At 36.7% G+C, this 22,341-nt stretch overlaps 1 protein-coding gene across 3 annotated transcripts; it reads right to left on the reverse strand.

Moving 5' to 3' along the window:
• Nucleotides 1-1,653: 1,653 nt before the first annotated feature.
• LOC130213768 (uncharacterized) lies at nucleotides 1,654-16,919 on the reverse strand. Of its 3 annotated transcripts, none has more exons than XM_056445551.1 (6): nucleotides 16,714-16,919; nucleotides 16,372-16,471; nucleotides 13,755-13,891; nucleotides 7,297-7,528; nucleotides 5,976-6,105; nucleotides 1,654-3,763 (listed from the first exon to the last, which is right to left on the reverse strand). In XM_056445551.1, exons 1-6 carry the CDS (start codon nucleotides 16,904-16,906, stop codon nucleotides 3,035-3,037), a joined length of 1,521 nt encoding a protein of 506 aa, XP_056301526.1. In that variant the 5' UTR covers nucleotides 16,907-16,919; the 3' UTR covers nucleotides 1,654-3,034. The 3 variants fall into 3 exon arrangements, with proteins under 3 accessions (XP_056301526.1, XP_056301519.1, XP_056301535.1); XM_056445544.1 differs by having other exon boundaries at nucleotides 13,737-13,891; XM_056445560.1 differs by lacking the exons at nucleotides 13,755-13,891; nucleotides 16,372-16,471; nucleotides 16,714-16,919 and adding an exon at nucleotides 9,782-10,415.
• Nucleotides 16,920-22,341: the final 5,422 nt, after the last annotated feature.

The raw sequence follows: 22,341 nt of genomic DNA on the forward strand, positions 1-22,341 counted from the left end.
ATAATTACTAGCCCCCCTTTTATTTTTATTTTTTTAAATATTTCCCAAATGATGTTTAACAGAGCAAGGAAATTTTCACAGTATGTCTGATAATATTTTTTCTTCTGGAGAAAGTCTTATTTGTTTTATTTTGACTAGAATAAAAGCAGTTTTTAAATTTTTAAGAGCCATTTTAAGGTCAAAATTATTAGCCCCTTTAATCAAAATTTTTTCCGATATTTTCCAGAACAAAACATCGTTATACAATAACTTGGCTAATTACCCTAACCTGCCTAGTTAACCTAATTAACCTAGTTAAGCCTTTAAATGTCATTTTAAGCTGTATAGAAGTGTCTTGAAAAATATCTAGTATAATATTATTTACTGTCATCATGGCAAAGATAAAATAAATAAGTTATTAGAAATGAGTTATTAAAACTATTATGTTTAGAAATGTGCTGAAAAAATCTTCTCTCCGTTAAACAGAAATTAGGGAAAAAATAAACGGGGGGCTACTAATTTAGGGAGGCTAATAATTCTGACTTCAACTGTATAAATACCACAGGACAAAAATAAAAGTGAAATAAACTGTGCTTTATGGTTTTCTGGGCAGTCTAACAGTAATGAAGTACAGAAATTGAATAATCAAATGTAAAATAACATATAAATAACTTTAAAATACTTTATTATATAATCTAATCCTGCGTGACTATTGCAGATATACACATTTCGATATCGATGTTCAGTAAATATAGGATATAGGTCAAATATTTTGGTGTTTTTAAACAAAACAGATTTATTTACTAAAATAATATTTTAGTCACCAGACATATTTAGAAATACAATTAAATTGAAGCAAAATATTGCAAAAAAAATGTAATGATTTTTCCTCTTTTTAAAATTTGTATTTAATATTTTTCTATAACATATCAATTTGGGTGTATTTGTTTTTGGACCGCTATTGCAAGTTATTTTGTTAGATTTGGCTCCAGTACTGACTAATCTAATGTAGATGCACAAATATAATATTGTAGAGCTTCCTATTACAAATATGAACTTAAAAGAGAGAGTTTTGAGGGTGTGTACACATATATACTGAGCTCTGTATATTATTTGCAAAAGCATCAAAGATTATTATGATCACTTCTTATTTTAACGCACAACTTTTCACAATTTTCATATTATATTTCCTATCTGGTTTTATTAGTATTTTTTTTAATAATCTAGTTTTATGAATCAAATAGTTATGAAAAAAAACATTGCTGACTTTCTAAATTTAACACTATAAAATAGATTTCCACATTTCTTGTTTACATATTTACATCACTGCAGTGCAAATGATCAGTTATTTATATTTACAGTACTGCAATGCAACTGTCTAAAGTTATTTATATTTTCATATTTACAGCTTTACATATTTATATTATTTACATTACCTAAATGCAAATGTCTACAGTTATTTATATTTTCATATTTACAGCTTTACATATTTATATTATTTACATTACTTAAATGCAAATGTCTACAGTTATTTATATTTTCATATTTACAGCTTTACATATTTATATTATTTACATTACTTAAATGCAAATGTCTATAGTGATTTATATTTCTATATACAGTTTTATACATTTACATATGGACATTACAGTTTTATACATTTACATATGGACATTACTGCATTGAAAGTGTTGTTATTTACACTGAGAAAATTATGTTTTGCTGTTTGTTCAAACTATTTATTTAAAATAAGCTAAAACAACACAATTGTTTTTTTGGGTGGGGAACTTAATTGTTTTAGGTTCAAGGCACTTAAATTTGTAAAAACTAATAAGTGAACTTAATTCCTTCATGCTGTCCCAACACAAAACGATTGTGTGGAACCCAGCATTTTTACACCTTATTATGTTTAAAGGTGCTGTGTGTAAGTTTTTGACTTTCTAAAGCATAAAAAAACCATAATATGTTTGCAGATATTTAAGAAAAATGCCAGGTGAACATTCTTCTTTATCTGAAAAACAATGCTGAAGTCAGATATTCTGCTTTGAAAATGTGCGTTACGTGCCAGAATGCTGTCTTTGTTTTGGTTCTTTTAACCCGCCCAATGTCACTTTAGCCAATTATATTTCAGCCCCCAGGTTGTCTTGTTGGAAAACAGCGCATTTCATTCATTCAGTCAGAAAGGCTCGGAAAGCATGCATCCGTGATTTAAATGTGACCTCCGGTGGACAGTTGCAGACTCCGAAACGAGACACAGATTAGCCAATAATATATTATGAAGGCAAACATTAGGTGTGCAGGTTACATTGAAACTCCGTGTCCTAACCAGTGGTGTAGTCGTGGCTATACGCACGCATACTCAGTATGCCTACTTTTTTCGCTAGCTGTTTGGGTATTACGACTTCTGAGGATCAATAATTGCGTATACCCTCGATATACTCGCTTGCTTTGCTGATTAGACTTCCCCTTTAACTGTATACCAAATTTTTTTAACTCTCATCCTAATTTGTTGCAATTGGTGCATTTTTGTTTAGATTTTGCGCCATTCCCTGCCCCCTGACGACCACAGCAGCTGTGAGAAAATTTTGTGGGTTTTTCGAAGTTAACTGAATGATGTCTTGGTGAAACGTTCAGGTAAGATTATAAAACAGCATGGGCGGGTTGGGTGGGTAATAGTACACCACCTTTTTTTTTTTTAGGACTACACCACTGGTCCTAACAACACGCTATGTAATGAGATTTGCTGTTTGCTCCAGATTAAACTTGAAGATTTTTGCTTGAAGAAACACCAAACTGTTCGACTCCTTGCCAAAACTTACAGAACTTTCTCATTTACGAAAATAAACATTAAAGTGGTAAATAAACTCGTAATAATACAGTAAACGTCTTACGTTTCTCAAACGTTCTCAGTTCAATGTTTAGTTACTGACATGACACATTGAAAGAAAGTGCTTGACTTCCAATCTGAGCACCTGTCAGGCTCTTTAAATGCACAAAAATATTATTATGCCATCCAGTGTTCACTAAAAGTTTATTTAATAGCTCCAACTCGTCTTTAATCTTCAGCCCAACCTTCTACTAATGGGCCGTTTTGGTAATTAACCAAAAGACAAGCGACTGTATAAATCTGATTGACGGTCCCAGTAACAGAAAGAGGGATAACTGTATCTAACAGCTTGTGCTGCTTTATCCTGTGGATGAGACCCTCAATGTGGACCCTGAGCTGCGTCTCCTTCCCCTCATCAGCTGATATCTGCTCCTCCAACAGGTGAGCTGGTCTGTAGACTTTGCATGGCACACAATCATCAACAAACAATGTATTGTCGAACATTATAGCCATTTCAGGCTTCAACAGTGACACAATCCCGGACTGCTTAAAAAGCTCCTCATCACTGAGAGAAGCTGCATAGAGGGATGAGACAAAAGTGACTGCTCCATGCGGAGCCATGCCAATCAATCCCTTAAAGCTGCGGTGGGACTTGTAAGAGAAGTCTTCACTTTTAAGCAGGGGAGTTTGGCAATGCAACTCTGTGCAGTGGATCAGCACTTGTGTGTCTGGATAGTCCTGGAACTGATTGGGAAGATGAGCTTTGACTGCCTCTGCAGACATCCAGATGCGGAGAGACCCGAGAACGGTGTATAGAAAATGGGCCCAGGTTGTGATTATTCGGCTCACTGTGGACTCGTGGATGTTGAATCTGTGGCCAAGATCCCGCAGGGTTAGGCCAACCGAAAGGTGGACCATAAAGAGGAAGAACTCATCAATGGGCTGCAGGGACCGGTCCTGAAAAACATGGATTGCAGTTATGTACATATAGTGTGTACTAGGGCTGCACAATATATCCTTTCACCATCAATACTGCAATGTGATCGAGGGCTGCAACAATGAATCATTTAAATCGATTAAAATCGAATACCAAAAGCGTTGGCAACGAATTTCATAATCAATTCATTGAGTCTTGCGACGCGGAAATGTTTAATTATTAAAAAAACTTTAGTTGAGCGCAGAGCACAGTGAACGTATCTCCCTCTCTCACTGATGCCAGCATAGTTCGGCACCTCATAGAGAGGACGGACAAAAAAATGAGCGGAGGGAACATTAAAGGAAAGATACATTGTGAGAAAAAGAGCAACAGCAGGGTAAATCACTACAGAATCCTGCTTTTGTTCCGTTTTAAAGCGAGGAACGTAATGTCCCTGGTGCTGGTGTTTACTCGTTATCCAGCTTGACAAGCAGGACGTGAAACATTCAAACTGAGCATTGGTGCGTTGGCTGGCACTAAGCCAGAGAAAGACGTGTCATATTATCACAGTTGTGCCATGTTTTTAACCACCCAATGCTTATTTTAGGTTGTAGACATGTAAATACATAGTACTAGTAAAGCTATACATTCAGAGTTTGTAAAACACACAAAAACGTCTATGGAAGTCTAATAATCCACTCGAATATAATTTGCCGATGTGTATTATTCATATCAGATACACGTAGTGAAAGAATCAGAATCAGAATCAGAAAGAGCTTTATTGCCAGGTATGTTCACACATACGAGGAATTTGTTTTCGTGACAGAGCTTCTACAGTGCAACAGGATAACAGAGACAGGACAAGAAAATAAATATATTTAAAAAAAAATAGAAGTAAGTAGTGAATGCCAATATACAAATTGACAAGTGTATGTACATGTTTATTACTATATACAACGTTATATGTGCAGCTGTTATGTGCAAATTGGCATGTAAAGTGTGTTGTTAAATAAGTGTATATGTGTATAAAAGTGTATAGCAAGTAGTGATGTTGGTTCCACAATTATTATCATCAAGTGTTCCTGAGATGGATTGCCTGAGGGAAGAAACTGTTTCCGTGTCGGGCTGTTCTGGAGCGCAGTGCTCTGTCACAATAAAGTTCAATCTATTCTTCTCCCAGCTGGCCAGCCACTTGCTTGCATGCATTTCGGGAGTAAATGATGAATTTACGTGCTGGATCCTGCGTGTTTTGCTTTTATAAATGAGGCAAACGCGCGGCCGCAAGTAAACATGGCGACGCCCATCTCACATCATAGATCACGATCAAAATCATTTATACGTCTTTTAAACAACAAAAAAAACACTCACACGTTTTTGTGAATTGGAATATCAGGTAGTTGATGACATGATGAGCAAGCGTGTGAATATTTTGTATTTAAACGGAAAAACATAATAAAAGGGATACATCTGTCATACAGCGCTATTGTGGCTACGGTGTGTCACATGACAAACATGACGCGTCGCCACGGAAACATTAAGGGTGAACGTTCTAAAATAACTCGCTCCCGGGGCCAGATAGAATCTTTTAAATGCACCAGTAAAAGGGTTCATAACAGTGGTAAAGCAGCGGTGGTATAGTTACTTTGCATTGCAAGACTAAAGTCGCTTTTATTCACTCGCCTTTTTGGAATTTAATGGTTCTTTGATTGGGGGCGATCTGTGTAATACCATAAAATCCACATGAATAGCACTGTTGCATTCAGATTTCCACCAGGGGGTGAATTGCAGAACAGGTTTCATAGTTTTTACCGGATGCCAGATCAATTTTACAAGTTTTGTAGACGGTTTAGTGTGAGGCATTTGTAAAATGAAAAGGAATAATAGTTAATAGTCTCTTGTTGTCCTGTTTAGCAGAACAAACCATGGAACAAATATATCACATCCTTGAAAATGTAGAAATAAATGTCGACACTTTTTATATTTAATGAGTTAAGATGATAAGCTAAGTGCATTTATAGGTTGCACTTTCAATTTGAAGTTCGCAACACTTTTGAAAAAGCCTATTTTTAATGCATGAGTTACTTTTACATAGAGAAAAGTTTTGAACGCTTCGAAACAGTGAACCATTTTCCAAAATTAATGGTTTAATTGTTTTGAAGCTTGGAAAAAGCTTAGTTTCTCAAATCACTAGAGTAGACTAGACTTCCACTGCAAATATAAAATTACATTTTGTTCTTCATTTTCTTTATTTACCAATGCAACGTCTGTCGTTCCATCTTCACGCTTAACTGTAGATGCTCTTACTCTGGACACCCGAATCATGTTGTTGGATGCAGGTTCAATGAGCTTCCAGAAGGCCATTAAATGGCTGCAAGTTGTAAACCTAAATTAGATGAACATAGATGTACACAAATGATACAGTATATATAGTTAAACTCAGAATTATTAGCCCTCCTGAATTGTTAGCCAATCTGTATGTTTTTCTCCACAATTTCTGTTGAACGGAGAGAAGATTTTTAGCATTTATAAAAAACTTAAAATTTAATAATTTAAATTACTGACTATTTTAATAAATAATAACTTCACTTGTAGTTGATCATTTGGAAAAGTGGCAGAAGGTTGATTTTGCAGATGAATCATCTGATGAACTGCATCTCAAATCATCACAAATACTGCAGAAGAACGTGTGGAACCCACATGGACCCAAGACCCTCACAGAAATCAGTCAAGACGGTGAAGGAAAAATTATGGTTTGGGGTTACATTCAGTATAGGAGTGTGCGAGAGATCTGCAGATTGGATGGCAACATCAACAGACTGAGGTATCAAGACATTAGTGCTGCCCATTACATTACAGACCACAGGAGAGGGCAAATTCATCAGCAGGATAGCGCTCCTTCTCATACTTCAGCCTCCACATCAAAGTTCCTGAAAACAAAGAAGGTCCAGGTGCTCCAGAATTGGCCAGCCCAGTCACCAGAAATGACCATTATTGAGCATGTCTGTGGTAAGATGGCATTGAAGATGAATCCAAAAAATCTTAATGAACTCTGGGAGTCCTGCAAGAACGCTTTCTTTGCCATTCCAGATGACTTTATTAATCAGTTATTTGAGTCATTGCAGAGATGTGTGGATGCAGTCCTCCAAGCTCATAGGAGTCAGACACAATATTCATTCTGTTTCCACTGCAGCATGACTTTACATTCTATACTGCACATTATTTCTGTTAAGCGACAAGACTTTTGTCTAAGCAAAGTCAGACCTTACTGTCCTAATTAAATAATTAAAAATCAAGGCATGATCATATATTATTTTGGTAAAATAAGCCTAATCTAGAGCTCCTTGCCTTTCATATAAGCCACTTCTGATGCCAAATGATCAACTAGAAGTCAAGTTATTATTTGTTGTTCCTAATACTTGGATAGGCAACAAGACTTTTGTCAGGTAGTATACAGTATAATACACTTCACCATAGTATAATTAAAAAACCTAATAGCATTTACAGTAAAATATTATTATAACTGCTTATTAATACATGTGGGTTAAATCTAGTACATAAGGGATTTAAATCGTACCGTGTGTAGAACCTTATATCATCGTCGGAAGCAGCAAAACGGCCCAAACAAAATCTTTGACTGACTGACATCTCCTCCACTTGTCTCCTCAGTCGCTCCACCTCTTCGTGGAGATCTTTAGCTGGATCCAGTGCATTATCTGCCAATGTAGGTTCCGGAACCCAACAATAATCGTGTTCTAGATGGTGTATATCCCCTTGACTGTAAATCTCCTTTATTGTCACAGAATACTCTGTAAATAATGTGACACAAAAGAAGAACAAATACATACAAGTTAGAATGGTACATATAAACATTTATAACTTTATAAGAACTGTATATAAGTACTGTACTTACAAAATAATTTTTATTTAAATTAGTAGAAGTAAATATAGCTTTTGTAATATGGAAACATACATATGTACATACAAACACACATAAATATATTGAATTGCTTTGATATATCTTATATAATTACATATAATATACTGATAAAACTAAATAATTACACTGCAAAGAAAATTGTTGTTTCAACTTTAAAAATTAAGTGTTCGTGCTGCCTTAATTTAAGTTTACTTCACTTAAATGTTCAAGCAGTCTTAACTGAGGTTAAAGTTGACAGGACTTGACAATACAAGTGTAATAGACATGGTCTAAGTTTAGTTAACTTAAATAGATAAGTTGTTGTAATTAAGAATGATGTTGAAATAACATTATAATTCAAGTGTAATAGATATGGTGTAAGTTAAGTGAACTTAAGTATTGAAGATAACTCTCTCGTTCACACACACACACACACTACTGCCAATTTTAGGTTATATAATTCAAGCAATACCGCATGTCTTTGGGGAAACTGGAGCACCCACACGAACACGGGGAGAACATGTAAACTTCACAATGAAATGCCAACTGGCCCAGCCACGAACCAGCAACCTTCTTGCTGTGAGGCGACAGTGCAAACCACTGAGCCATCGTGCAACATTGTGTTTCCCATGGTACTTTAAATAATTGCATATATGACTTCAAAACAACATTAGCGCTATTTATTTACCTGTTATTTGACTGCACTTTGACAGTCATTGGCTGCTAATATGAGTCCACTATTTTTAAGTCACAAAGAATAATTATCTGAAACTATATTATTAAGTTAAGTCTGAATGTGTGAACATAAAACCAACTTCACCTCAATTATTGCGGTGAAGTTGGTTTTATATTTGCACATTCGTTCAGAGAGAACTTGTCATATGCTCCATATATTGTTTACCATGGACTTTGAATAATCACATGCATAACTATCCTATAGCACTATGTAAGTGTGAACAATGTTGTACTTTGATAATCATTGGCTGCTAATATGACTAATACTCTAATATGAATATCACAACTTAGAATTTGCAAAGTATACTTTAATGAAATTATATTTTTAAGGAGAAAGTCTGAATGTGTGGATATAAAACCAACTTAACCTAAAGCAAGTTTAAATTTGCCTCTTTACATTTACATATTTTTTCCTTGGCCTTTAACACTTGATTGATATTGGTTTTAATGGTGTTTATGTGTGTCTTACTTATGTGGTTTTGGCTTCTTTGTTTTAAGTATGCTTTATAAGTCAATTGTTGTTTTGTGAAGTCATTTTATTGTACAGCGCTTTGGTTTACGGTTTGGTTGTTGTAAAGATTGAGATAACGTTGGTTTTATATTCAAACACTGCTTCAGTGGTAAATTGTTACATGCTCCCTACACTGTAAAAAAAAACAAAGTTGGCTCAACTTAAAATTTTAGAACATTTATGAGTTGACTCAACTTCCAACCCAATTACTTCACTTGACATGATTTAAGTTGAGTAAACTCAAAAATGTCCTGAAGTTTGTTGCCTTAAAAATTTGAAGTGGAGTAAACTTTTTTTTTTTACAGTGTGTATCGTTTACCATGACACTTGGACTGTTTGGGCACTTTCTTTCTTTTATTTGACAAAAAAAAATGAGTGAATACACTTAATTTGTCAAGGATAACACAAGGTTTTAAAAACAAAACTTATTTCCGTTGTGGCTGCTAAAATGATTTCATAAAGAATACTTTGATGAAATTACATTAAGGAGAAAGTCTGAATGTGTGAATATAAAACCAATTTCACCTGAATTATTGAGGTAAAGTTGGTTTTATATTTGATGGTTCATTCAGTGAGAACTTGTAATATACTCCATATATAGTTTACCATGGTACTTTGAATAATCACATGTATAACATTAGCAGTATTTAACTGTGAACAATGTTTGATAATCATTGGCCGCTAATATGACTAATACTCCAACATGAATGTCACTATGTAGAATTTGCAAACAATACTTTTCTGAAATTATATTAAGGAGAAAGTCCGAATGCGTGAATATAAAAACCAACTTCACCTCAGTGTTGATAAGTTCTTAATAAATAAAGCATGAATTGAATACACTTGGAAACAAACCTTAAATTAAATACAAAATTCAAAGAGTTGAGCTCAATTTACCAAACTCTGCGGTCATCTTTGCTTCAGCATCTGAGTATCCATTCCACTCAAATAATGTGGGAACTGCCCCTTTCCTCAACAAGCGCCTCGCTTTAGGGTTAAACGGCTGAATCAGATCATCACTAGTAAAATGTCGACTACAGACCCTCGTGTGACATGTGAGGTTAAGTTTCTCACGTCGAATGTTTCTAATCCATTTTTCGCGTATTTCCGTGACCACCGGAAACGTGTGGAAACTCAGTGAGGAGTTGAATCTCGATGAAGCTCCACATAACGGCACACAACAATGTTCAGCTGAACTACTGTCAATTCGCCTTTGATATTTATACCTTTTGGAAGTCATTACTATGTTGACTAATTATTGTTCATTCATAAATTCGCTTTCAAAGTGCAGTATGAAAGGGGTTTGGCAGCTAGTAGTACACATCTAGAACACGCTGTACGGGAAATAAACACACTGGCTGAGATTAAACCGGAAATACATCAGCAGCCTTCTTCTTCGTCTCGTGTTTATTGGCGCTACTTTTGGTGTTTCAGTGCTGCCACCGCGACTGATCTGGAGAGTGGAGTGACAATGAATGAGAAGGATGGGAAAATACAATGTTGTCTTGGCCGTGTAATCAATACAACAGTTATATTATCTATTGTTTTGATTAAATACATTTTAAAACCGCCAGAGAATGTGAACATAATGCTCTCAATGTCTCATCTAACCGTTATAAAGCCGACTATTGCAATCGCTTCTGTAGTATAAAGCAATTATTTTATTAAAATAGATTATTGTTGTATAACTACTGTTATTCCGGTCTTATTTATATCCTGGACCGTCAGTATAAATCTGTACGTAGTCACCAATGTTCTTCAACTGCGTTCGTGAATGGAGGTGTAGTGTGATTTTCTTCAAGCATGCAGCGCCCTCTAGAGGCAAAGACCATTTACTGCTCTAAATGAGTATGTTTTGGGGATGGTTTTTGCGCCGGTTTGAAGCAAATATTCTGCTTGTTAGTCAATTATTTAATGCAAATGCAATTATTTAATGTTCTTCACAGTAGCGTAACCACACAGTAATACAGCTGGTTAGGATGCTCTCAACAACACAGCTGTAGAAGTTGCTAAGGACCTTGGATGACAGACCAAGTTTCCTCAGCTTCAGCCGCTGTTGTGCTTTCTCGACCAGCTCACTGATGTGGACCCCCAGGTATTTAAAACTGCTCACTCTTTCCACTTCAAGTTCACGGATTAACAGTGGCGGATGAGTTCCCCTCTCCTTCCTCATGTCCACCATCATCTCCTTAGTCTTGTCTGTGTTGAGGGTGAGGTTGTTGTCCTCACACCATGTCACCAGACTGGCCACCTCGCTCCTGTAAGCTGCCTTAGTGATATGTCCTATAACAGCAGTTACACAGCATTCCCATCCCCCCTAAAGAATTTGCTGTTGTATTTGATGCCATACCATCTGGAGTTATTAGGTTAGACAGCCCTTTTTCTTTCTATTTTCACCCTTTAGACCCTCCTACTACAATGGTAGGAAATGTTTGTGTCTCTGCAACTTCTTCAAACAATTCAATACGCTCTTTATTTCTTGATCAAATTGTATCACTTCCAAATGTTACTTTTATTGGAATTCTTTTGTTTCTGATATTGATTAGAAAATAAATATGGGAAAAATTGATTGAAAAAAAAATATACATCATCCCAAATAGCTACACTCTCAGAGAAAAAAGTCCACAGTGTTACAAATAATGTTCCTTTGAAATCTGTAGACAAAGTGAGATCACATCAAGTCAGATGAGAGTGTTAAATGAAGAGATGGAGGTAAACAGAGTCAAAGCAATAAAGCTCAAAAGACAAGAAAATAAAATAGACCACAGCATGCTGACAAATAACACATGTGGAAACAAACATGAATACAGAAACTGCCCTGCCTTCAGAAAAGTATGCAAGAACTGTCAAAAGAAAAATCACTTCACTAAAGCGTGCATATACAAAAGCCAAGTTAATCAAAGGAGAAGAACGCATGTCATTTACAAGACGAGGAAATTTTCATTGACGCAGTACAAAATCAACAGTTCAAAGACAGAATACCTAAAACATATCAAAATATAAATGAAGATGACTGATCTGAAACTATAAAAATAAACAAAAGAGATGTCCAAGTTAAACTTGATACTGGTGCAGAATGCAATGTGTTGTCTGAGAGAGATTATAAAGCTCTAAACATCACAGGAAGGCTGCAAAAATCTAGTTGCACGTTAGTGACAAGCACAGTCCACAAGATAGAGCCATTGGACAAGAAAGCGCTCACTTGTGGTCAAGAAACAGATACACTCACCAGCCACTTTATTAGGTACACCTTACAGGTATTAGCCTTAATCCTGCGTGGCATAGATTCAACAAGGTACTGAGAATATTCCTCAGATTTTTTTTGACCATATTGACATGATAGCATCACGCAGTTGCTGCAGATTTGTCGGCTTTACATCCATGATGCGAATCTCCTGTTTCACCACATCCGAAAGCTGCTCTATTGGATTGAGAACTGGTGACTGTGGAGGCCATTTGAGTACAGTGAACTCATTGTCATGTTCAAGAAACCAGTCTGAGATGATTTATGCTTTATGAAATGGCGCGTTATCCTGCTGGATTTAGCCATCAGAAGATGGGTACACTGTTGTCATAAAGAGATGGACATGGTCCACCACAATACTCAGGTAGGCTGTGGTGTTGACACGATACTCAATGGGCCCAAAGTGTGCCAAGGAAATATCCCCCACACCATTACACCACCACCAGCATAAACCGTTGATACAAGCTTTCATGTTGTTGATGCCAAATTCTGACCCTACCATCCGAATGTTGCAGCAGAAATCAAAACTCATCAGACCAGGCAACGTTTTTCCAATCTTCTATTGTCCAATGTCACAGTTTCCTGTTCTTAGCTGACAGGAGTGACACCCAGTGTGGTCTTCTGCTAATGTAGCCCATCCACCTCAAGGTTGGATGTGTTGTGTGTTCAGAGATGCTCTTCTGCAAATCTCTTCTGTATCGAGTGGTTATTTGAGTTACTGTTGCCTTTCTATCAGCTGGAACCAGTCTGGCCATTCTCCTCTGACCTCTGACATCAATAAGGCATTTGCGTTCACAGAACTGCCGCTCACTGGATATTTTCTCTTTTTCAGACCATTCTCTGTAAACCCTAGAGATGGTTGTGCGTGAAAATCCCAGTAGATCAGCAGTTTCTGAAATACTCAGACCAGCCCGGTTGGCACCAACAACCATGCCATGATCAAAGTCACTTAAATCCCCTTTCTTCCCCATTGTGATCCTCGCTTTGAACTGCAACAGATCGTCTTGACCGTGTCTACATACCTAAATGCATTGAGTTTCTGCCATGTGATTGGCTAATTAGAAATTTGTGTTATGATTGGCTAATTAGAAATTTGTGTTAAACAGTTGGACAGCTGTACCTAATAAAGTGGCCAGTGAGTGAATAGGACGGTTTCTGAGATCGTAGAGAATGATGTTTCTTTTAAGCAAATGATTTAATTCAGTACCACTTTTTACATTAAAACAATTGAATGTTCAGTTATTAAGATTTCCACCTAAGTGTCATACTTTGAGCGAAAGTGTGCTTTATGCATTTGCAATCAGTCGATCACGATAACAAGGCATTGGTAATCTGTATCGGCCTCAAAAATCCTGATTGGAGCTTCCCTGCTGCATACATTTGATCAAAAATAATGTTCTATTGTGATCAGTTATTATTAGTAAAAAAAAGACTAATGATCATTCTTACAATTATCATCAGTGCTGAAAAGATTTCTTTCTTGCTTCATAGCATCTTGGAAACTGATTCTTGTCAAAGAATCCAAAAATGAAAATGTTCCGCCATTTAGTTTGGATATTCGCTATTAAAATCCAATAAAACCACCATTTAGTTGGGATAAGTTCTCACCAGTGCAAAGACCAATACCTGGCTCTATTCTGCAGGCATCGGTAGACAGGCAAGCTCCTGAGGATCCTGCTGCTACCTCATTAGTAACTTCTTTGGAAGGCTGTAAACCAGGTGGTCTGCGTGTGTTTTCATCCCGTTTCCTTTTCCTCTTAAATCTAATATTCAGAAAGGAGAGAAGCAAGCGGTCAGTCCAAAAAGCTTTAGTTGCTTGGTAGATCGTATAGGCTATAAGTAGTGCCAGACAGAATCTGCAGACTTTTTTGCCATTTCTGCACAGAATTTTATACAAAATCTGCAGATTTATTTGGAGAGAGTTGTAACTAAAAACTTAATATATGAAATGAAAAGTAATACCTTTTTATCTTTTATTTAATGTTTACATTTCAAATCCAATGAGATCCACTTATTTGGTAAACAAAGCAAGTCTCTCATATAATACATCTACACTCGTAAAAACTTTTTTTAACCCAATGGTTGAGTTAAAAATATTTGATGCTTTGCTGGGTTATTTTTTTACTTTTATTCGGTTATTTATTAATAACTCAACCAGTTGGGGTAAATATTTGGTGCTATGTTGGGCTATTTTTAACCTTTATTGGGTTATTTATTTAATAACTCAACCAGTTGGGTTAAAAAATTTAATTTCAAGTCAACTGATTATAGTTTTCATTATAGTGTTCATTTAAGCTCTAACACAATAACATTGTTGTTGTTTTTTATCAAATTACCTCTCCGTGTTCTGTTTTTTCAATTCGTTTTATTCACAATCTTAATTATTGATGATACAAACGTACACTTCATAGCCGATCTATTAAATGGATAAAAATGTTGTGTCTGGAACTAAAAATGTAATGAAAATACAGCATTTTTTATATTTTCAAAAACTGCATGTTATTTATTTACACAGCCATAATTATGACATTAATAGTAGTACTACACTGTAAAAAAGGTATTATCAATTAGTCCAGACAACATATGTTTTTAGGTCATTGTAACTTATTAAACTAAGTTAATCATGTTCTAACTTAATTTTATAAGTTACGCAAGCTGTTTTAAGTCAGTTTAACATAATATTAATAATATTATTAATTAATGAACCGCCAACTTATCCAGAACGTTTCACGCAGCGGATGCCCTTCCTGCCACAACCCATCTCTGGGAAACATCCATACACACTCACTCACACTCATACACTACGGACAATTTAGCCTTCCCAATTCACCTGTACCGCATGTCTTTGGACTGTGGGGGAAACCGAAGCACCCGGAGGAAACCCATGCGAATGCCGAGAGAACATGCAAACGCCACACAGAAACGCCAACTGACCCAGCACTGACCCAGCCAAGGCTTGAACCAGCAACCTTCTTGCTGTGAGGCGACAGCACTACCTACTGCGTCACCACTGGTAGAACAATCACTTCAAATAAAAACACAATAAAAGTCAATAGAGACCAATAAAATTTTTAAAATGCAGTTGGGTTAAAAAGAATAAGCTGTTCTAAACAGATGTGTTTTGAGTTTGGATTTAAATTGTGAAAGAGTCTAAATTACGGTGATAAGGAGGAAGTGAATTCCAAAGCTGAGGAGCAGAGTGGCTGAAGGATCTGCTTCCCATAGTGACAAGGTGGACAGAGGGAACAGTGAGGTGAACGGAAGAAGACCTGAGTGTTCGAGAAGGTGTGGCGGTATGAACAAGATTAGCAAAGTATGGCGGAGCAAGATTGTGGATGGCTTTAAAAGTGAGAAGAAGTATTTTATAAATAATTCTGAAAAAGATGGGAAGCCGGTGAAGCTGCTGTAGAATGGGTGTGACGTGACATGGGTTTTTTGTGATAATACAGGCTGCAGCGTTTTGTACCAGTTGTAATTTATGAACAGTTTTATTAGGGAGGCCAAAAAGAAGGGAATTACAGTAGTCTAAACAGTATGTGGTTAAACTATGAACAAGAATGGCAGCTGAATGAGGTGTGAGGGAAGGAAATAAACGATTTATATTTCAAAGGAATAAGCGGACCGGGTGACATTATTAGCATGTGCAGTGAATGAAAGGGTGCTGTCGAAGATGACCCCCAGTTCAATATAAGTTCAATAAACTTATAAGGTTAATTTAATTCAACTTAAAAATTTAAGGCAACCAGTGTAGTAATAGTAGCAATAGTAATACCAGAATGGAGAATTTTTTTTAAAATCAAAATAACCCAATGCATTGGGTAAAATAACCCATAGTTGGGTTGTATGTTGGGGTATTTTTAACCCAACAATTTTAATGAGCAGTAATAAATAGAAAATAATACTTTACGAACTGTATTGTAAATAAATCATATCATTTTCATATTAGTAAAAAAATTACTGAAATTAATAAAAAAACTGAATAAATATATAAATTTACACACATTTACAGTAAATAAATAGACTCAATGATGGGCTAAAAAATATGTGGATTTCTGCACAGACCTAGTTTATAGCCAATCATGTCATATAATCATATAGCATGCCTTCACAAATCAACGCAAACATAAACACTACACAAACTATCAAAACCATGCAATATTACTTGATATGCATTCTTTTCATTTTTACGCATGCATTGTTATCACATTTAACAACTAAATAAGGCTAAAGAGACAGTATTTACCTCTCAAGTTTTACATAACCTTTGTTTATTTCACGCTGGGTTGTATGATAGAACACTGAAGGGGCAAAGTCAGGACTATCATAGTCCAAGGACGCCTCTCCTGTACAAAAATGTATTACATTGATTAAAAAATAACTTTAGACTGCTGAGTTAGCTTACAACAATAGCTAGCTAACTACCAGCAAAACAATGTACAGTTACATTTAACATTAAGTTAGCTAGGTAGCTAACTCTTCCCAAGATTTTACATTGTTCTGTTCTTCTGTCAGATATACAACTCATTATCTACATATTGTCAATGTAAGCCACAAATGTGTATGATTTCGCATGGAGTGAGCTTACCTGATATAAAATGTGCACTGCAGAGTCGAGCATTTTTAATTTTCTCCTCACTCCAGTCGACTCTTTTGATGGCTGCTAGCCAAAGACGCCTGCGGTTAGCATTGAAAGCAGTGCGGGCAGATGGTATACGGTAAAATTTCAGTTTCTTGTTATAGGACAATCGATTCTGGCATCCTACCGCACAACACGACATGCTTCCTGTTTGTTTTTTGCAGCCGACATGCGCAGTTGAAGCCGCGTGACATAGGATGGTTTTTAATCACGTGGTTCTGGTGATGCGCTAAATTCAGATGGAGGGCATACCGTTTCATCTGAAATAAAATATATTTACCTGTCAGAGGCGGTAGATGCTGTATAATTACGTTACATGAAAAATACTATTAGTAGTGTTTGGAAGCATACTATAGATATAATTACTTGAATTAAACTTGGAGTAATTATATTGTTGCTGTGGTACAACAGAACTGTAATAAATTATTTATTAGGCTTCAGTTTTCTATGCTATAATCACAATGCAGCTTTTTACACTACCGTTACAGTATTTATTTGAGTTAATCAGTTTACTATGGTTCAGTAGCATGCCTTAACAAAGAGTTGTACACATTATAGACTTTACGTGGTTCAAAACATGTTTATTATGAATTACTAGTTTTTCCCATGCGGATATCTTCCAGACATCAAGAAATAACCGATGAAAGCATACAAAAGCGTGGACGCATAATCTGGATTATTATTTATTTATTTTTGTAATGGGGGAAACAGTGCTCCACAATAATAACTAAGGGTTCTTTTTTGTTCTGTCAATGAACTTAACCATCAACAAACATTCACCGCTGCTGTGCATCTCGACGTTCACGCTACGGATGTGTATTCAGCCGAAATGCCAGTCAAGACATGATGGATTATTGCAAAACAAGACGGAGATTTCACTGCGAACACACCATCTGCGGTTCCGAGAGAGACGGTCACTTCTTTTATTGGCGGTTGGTTGGCATACAAGTTCTAGGTGCATTACCGCCACCTGCTGGTACTCACACGGAGGACTGGTGAATCTCGGGATGCAATTTTACACACACAAACACACAAATGTTTTGGTTCTTTTCAAACTATAAATTTAAAATGAGCTGAAAAAACTTTTTTTTTTACTTAATTTTTTATTTTATGTTCAATCCACTTAAATTTGCAAAAACTAATAAGTTAACTTAATTCCTTCATGTGTCCCAACACAAATCCACTGTGTGGAAGCCAGCATTTTTATATAGTGTAGCATTTCAGGGCAGAGCCTGCAACAGTTAACTGATTGTGAATTATAACAAATTATATTTTAATATAAGATTATTGTTTACCCAATTAATCTCCTCTGATAAAGCTTGTTTGCTGTAATACTGAAACTTGCAGTTTGGCTTTAAACACGCAAACCCACCATCAGCAAACACACAATCAAGTGACGTCACTGTGAGGGGTAGGGTTAGGGGTGGGGTTAGGCGAGCACATTAAATAGTATTGGATGCAGCTCAGATTGCATCTACACCAGGTCTGCAGCCAGACCCCTCTCATAAAATCACACAGAATGAAGTCTTTTGAAAATATAAAACTGCAGATTGTTGGATTTAGGGATGGGATGAAAGAATATACAGTATGTACAGTATAAAAATCATGTCTATGGGATCTCCCCTTAAAGATAGCTGTGCGTGTGTTTGTATTAACATTCATTCATTTTCTTTTCAGCTTAGTCCCTTTATTAATCCGGGGTTCCCACAGCGGAATGAACCGCCAACTTATCCAGCTCATGTTTTACAAAGCGGATGACCTTCCAGCTGCAACTCATCTCTGGGAAACATCCATACACACTCATTCACACTCATACACTACGATACACTACGAACAATTTAGCATACCCAATTTACCTGTACTGCATGTGTTTGGACTGTGGGTGAAACAAGAGCACCTGGAGGAAACCCACGCGAACGTGGGGAGAACATGCAAACTCCACACAGAAATGCCAACTGACCCAGCCAAGGCTCGAACCAGCAACCTTCTTGCTGTGAGGCAACAGCACTACTTACTGCGCCGCCATGTTGCCTTGTATTAACATAATATAATAAATTCAGTTAAAGAGCATACTTAAAATGTCAATTTGTAGAATAATGTTAATAATGTTATTCAATGTATAATGTTAATATATTTATGGAAGAACAGACTTATTCTAATCATCATCTGAATTAAAAATATATAAAAGTAAGCATGCTAAATTAGTTTATTTTTTATAATTGCTAACAAATCAAATCACTTTTATTGTCACATCATCAGCAGCACGTGTGCAATGATGAGTGAAAAGCTTAGGTGCTGGCTCCAGACAGTACAAAATACAGTGCAAATACAATAACAGTGCAAAATACAGACAGTGCAAGTACAAAATACAACAGAATACTCCCAAAAAAAACAGGACAATGTAAAATTGACAGCGATATGTACAATGAATAGGTGTACACATAGTTGTAGGCAGTATTGTTTCAAGTATGGGTTGTACTGGCCATCGGGACCGATGAGGATACTGGGAGATTTCCGGTGGGCTGCGGCCTTAGTGGGCCAGTGAGTATTTTGTTTTTAAATTATTTCTAGTTGTAACTTGCAATTATATCCGTAAGTATATTGTTGAACAGTCGGCTTATGTGTCTTTCTAACTGTGAAACTAATAACTTTGTTAGGCCAAAGTCCCTTTAAGGCAAGTGATTTCACTCGGCAGCCATCTTTGAAACGCCTCTCGGGTAGTATGCTCGAGCATTCTGTCTGAACGGGGAAACATTGAATTCTCCAAAACTGCTTGACAAGCTTATCATTACATTACATATTTGGAATCACAGATAAAATTAAACGACAACCATAAGTTTAGTTTCTAAACACTCAGACAAAATTGGCAAATTTTTTGAATGCCCAAGCTAATGCACATGCGCACTCGAAAGGAACGAGATCAAGGCACCAACCTTATGACCATATTACTTGGCCCTTAGCCCTTCCCTTTACCCACACCCCTCATTTTGCGTGTTCCCGTGAAGGGGTAGGGCTGTCCCAATTCTCTTTTGCTTGAAGGCGTAGTGCTGAGGGTTAGGGGTAGATAGCCCTTTGAAAGAAGATTTTTCAGGTCCACACTCAAAACCAAGGGGTAAGAAAATTTCCCAGAATTCATAACCGCATTCGTGTTTTACTGTCATGCTTTAAAAAAAAAAATCGCTAAATTTCCCGATCTATAATCCATAATAATAACTCCTGTACAGCAGTCCCACAACATTCTGACACTCGATGACACTCGAATACCCTGTCAGAAAAGACTAGTGGCTGTGAATGACCTTTTACAGTGTCTGCTATAATGTTATTGCTGTTTTTTGTGTGTTTACATAAAGCGGCATCCTCCCGCTCTCCCTCGGGAGGCCAATACGGAAGTAACTGAAACTGCAATTCATCGAAATTCCGCTAGTCCTGGCTCCATATGGAGCAAATTTCAATTGAGCCCACTGTTAGAATGGCCAACTTTACAGCAGAAAATAAGGTGTTACAGCCTGGTTCAAAGAACGATTTTGGTTCATATAGCTATTATTACCCTTCATGACAACTGTGAGGGGGTGAATTTTTTTATAACTCATCCATTTCCCTTATATTAGGTAAATTAATTTTGCATAATTAAGTGCGTGGCCACTTGAGTGACAGCTGGGTCTCGCTGGTCGCCGTCACTTCACCTCAGCTGAATCTGGCAGATTAGCCACTGATCTCGACATATTCATCATATTTTGTGCTGTTTTATGTGGCTTTACACAGTCAGCTGCCTTTTGGAATTATTTCTTACAATTATCAGATGATATGGCATGCTGTGTGCACTTAATTGTGCTCACAAACCATTCACGTGGCCTCCAGGTGAGTGAAATTATATACTTATATACCATCTCTATGAATGCATTGGTCTTATTTAAGATTATTTATCCTTTATATTTTTCCTTAGACCTGTAATTCACTCCAGAATCTGACAGATTGATTAGCTGTAGGCTCTAGAACAGTCATCTGAAGCGTTATCATACAGTGTTATGCTGGATTTCATCAATAGTCTTGCATTTACTAACACACACACTATATCTGAAGTGTTTGAAAGTAATTTGCGTTTTCCTCCTGTAGAAAAACATCATAAGAACAATGTTTAGTGGCTCAATGTGTTACTACAGTGTTTTTAAAAGACTAAACACTTTATTGATATAGTGTACAGCCAAGCACATGTGGTCAGAATATAAACGAGTTGCAGGTAATGTAGTATTAAGCATTTCTCCTATAGGAAAGCCGGTCTAAGCAGAATGCCAGCAGGTATCTGTAGCTCCGCTCACGCTCTGCCTCTGTGCCCTTGTTTGGAATCCCTCGGTTGGTGCGATGACGCGCGAAAAAAAATGTCGATGGTTGGCCACACCTACTGGTAGCTTCTTTTGGGATCTTCATAAAACTATGGGTGACGTCACTGATACTACGTCCATATCTTTTACAGTCTATGGTTTACATAGATGAATATGGCCACTGTGTAAATGCACAGTTCAGTTACGATCTTATTGCCACATTAGATTGTTATGATAACATAATATACGCCTTCAGTGATTTCCTGAAGATAAATACCAAAAAATAACACAACTGGAATAACTACAGCAGTCGCCATCGTCTGATCTCATATGAAGCAAGAGATCGCGATGACATCTTATGACGTGTGCAGGTGCTGTCCCAGTTCTTAGGGGTAAATTTTGAAGCCTTTCTCCTTCACAATCGGTTTTAAGGGCGAAGGGGAACAAAAATAAATTTGGGATTGGGCCTTATTATCATCCTCTGGATCAGGAGTTTTCAAACTTTTAGGACACACGCCCCCCCAAGTTTGGCCAATTTCACTTGCGCCCACCTCAACCCCCCCTCTCACGAGCCAAAATTATAATGCATGTGCAAACATCATTCACATATTACGTGCTGCGTTTATTGTGTGTAGAATTAATTACAGATAAATATAAATATATAGCGAATGTGACAGGTGTAAATAAGAGTTTATTCATTTAATGTATTTCACTAATAGTCCCTCGTTTTAATTTTCTTGCATTTGTTTTGCATCAATTTGTTTAGAAATATGTTCGAATTTAGTTTTTTAGTTCGAATTTGTGCTTTTTAATGAAAATAGTTTAATATTTGTTTGGCGCGCTACATCATTTCCGGTTGGAGGAGGAGAGGTAGGGAAATTTACAAGCGAAATCATATCTCCTTATTGTGCTGTTTTCTGATCCATCCAGTCTGCTCTGTCCTGACGCTTGAGTGACAAAAAACCCACCATCAGCAACAGTACCACTGGCGCTTATTGTAAACAATGCAGAGAGTCAAACACCGGTTACACTTACTTGATTCAGTGTGATAGCTGAGCCTGTTTCTGAGTGGACAACACGCTAATCTGTGGCCGGATTCCTGACATGACTATCTGTAAATCATTTTCCATTGTCAATATGCGTGTGCCATAGCATACTTGTTTTTTTATGTACATACAGAAAATGCTGCTTCACAAAGCCAAGTTCGCAGAGGACACCATAGGGCATCCTGCTGGTTTGATTCAGAAGAGCACTTTTT

This window comes from Danio aesculapii, chromosome 2 (genome assembly GCF_903798145.1).
Source record: "Danio aesculapii chromosome 2, fDanAes4.1, whole genome shotgun sequence".
NCBI classification, from domain to species: Eukaryota; Metazoa; Chordata; class Actinopteri; order Cypriniformes; family Danionidae; genus Danio; species Danio aesculapii.

Coding starts and splice junctions, on each gene's coding strand:
- LOC130213768 (XM_056445544.1), bottom strand. CDS start 16,906: ATGTCGTGTTGTGCGGTAGGATGCCAGAATCGATTGTCCTATAACAAG. Junction 16,472..16,713: donor CAGTGCACATTTTATATCAG/GTAAGCTCACTC, acceptor ATTTTTGTACAG/GAGAGGCGTCCTTGGACTAT. Junction 3,764..5,975: donor GAACGACAGACGTTGCATTG/GTAAATAAAGAA, acceptor CATGTTTTTCAG/GACCGGTCCCTGCAGCCCAT.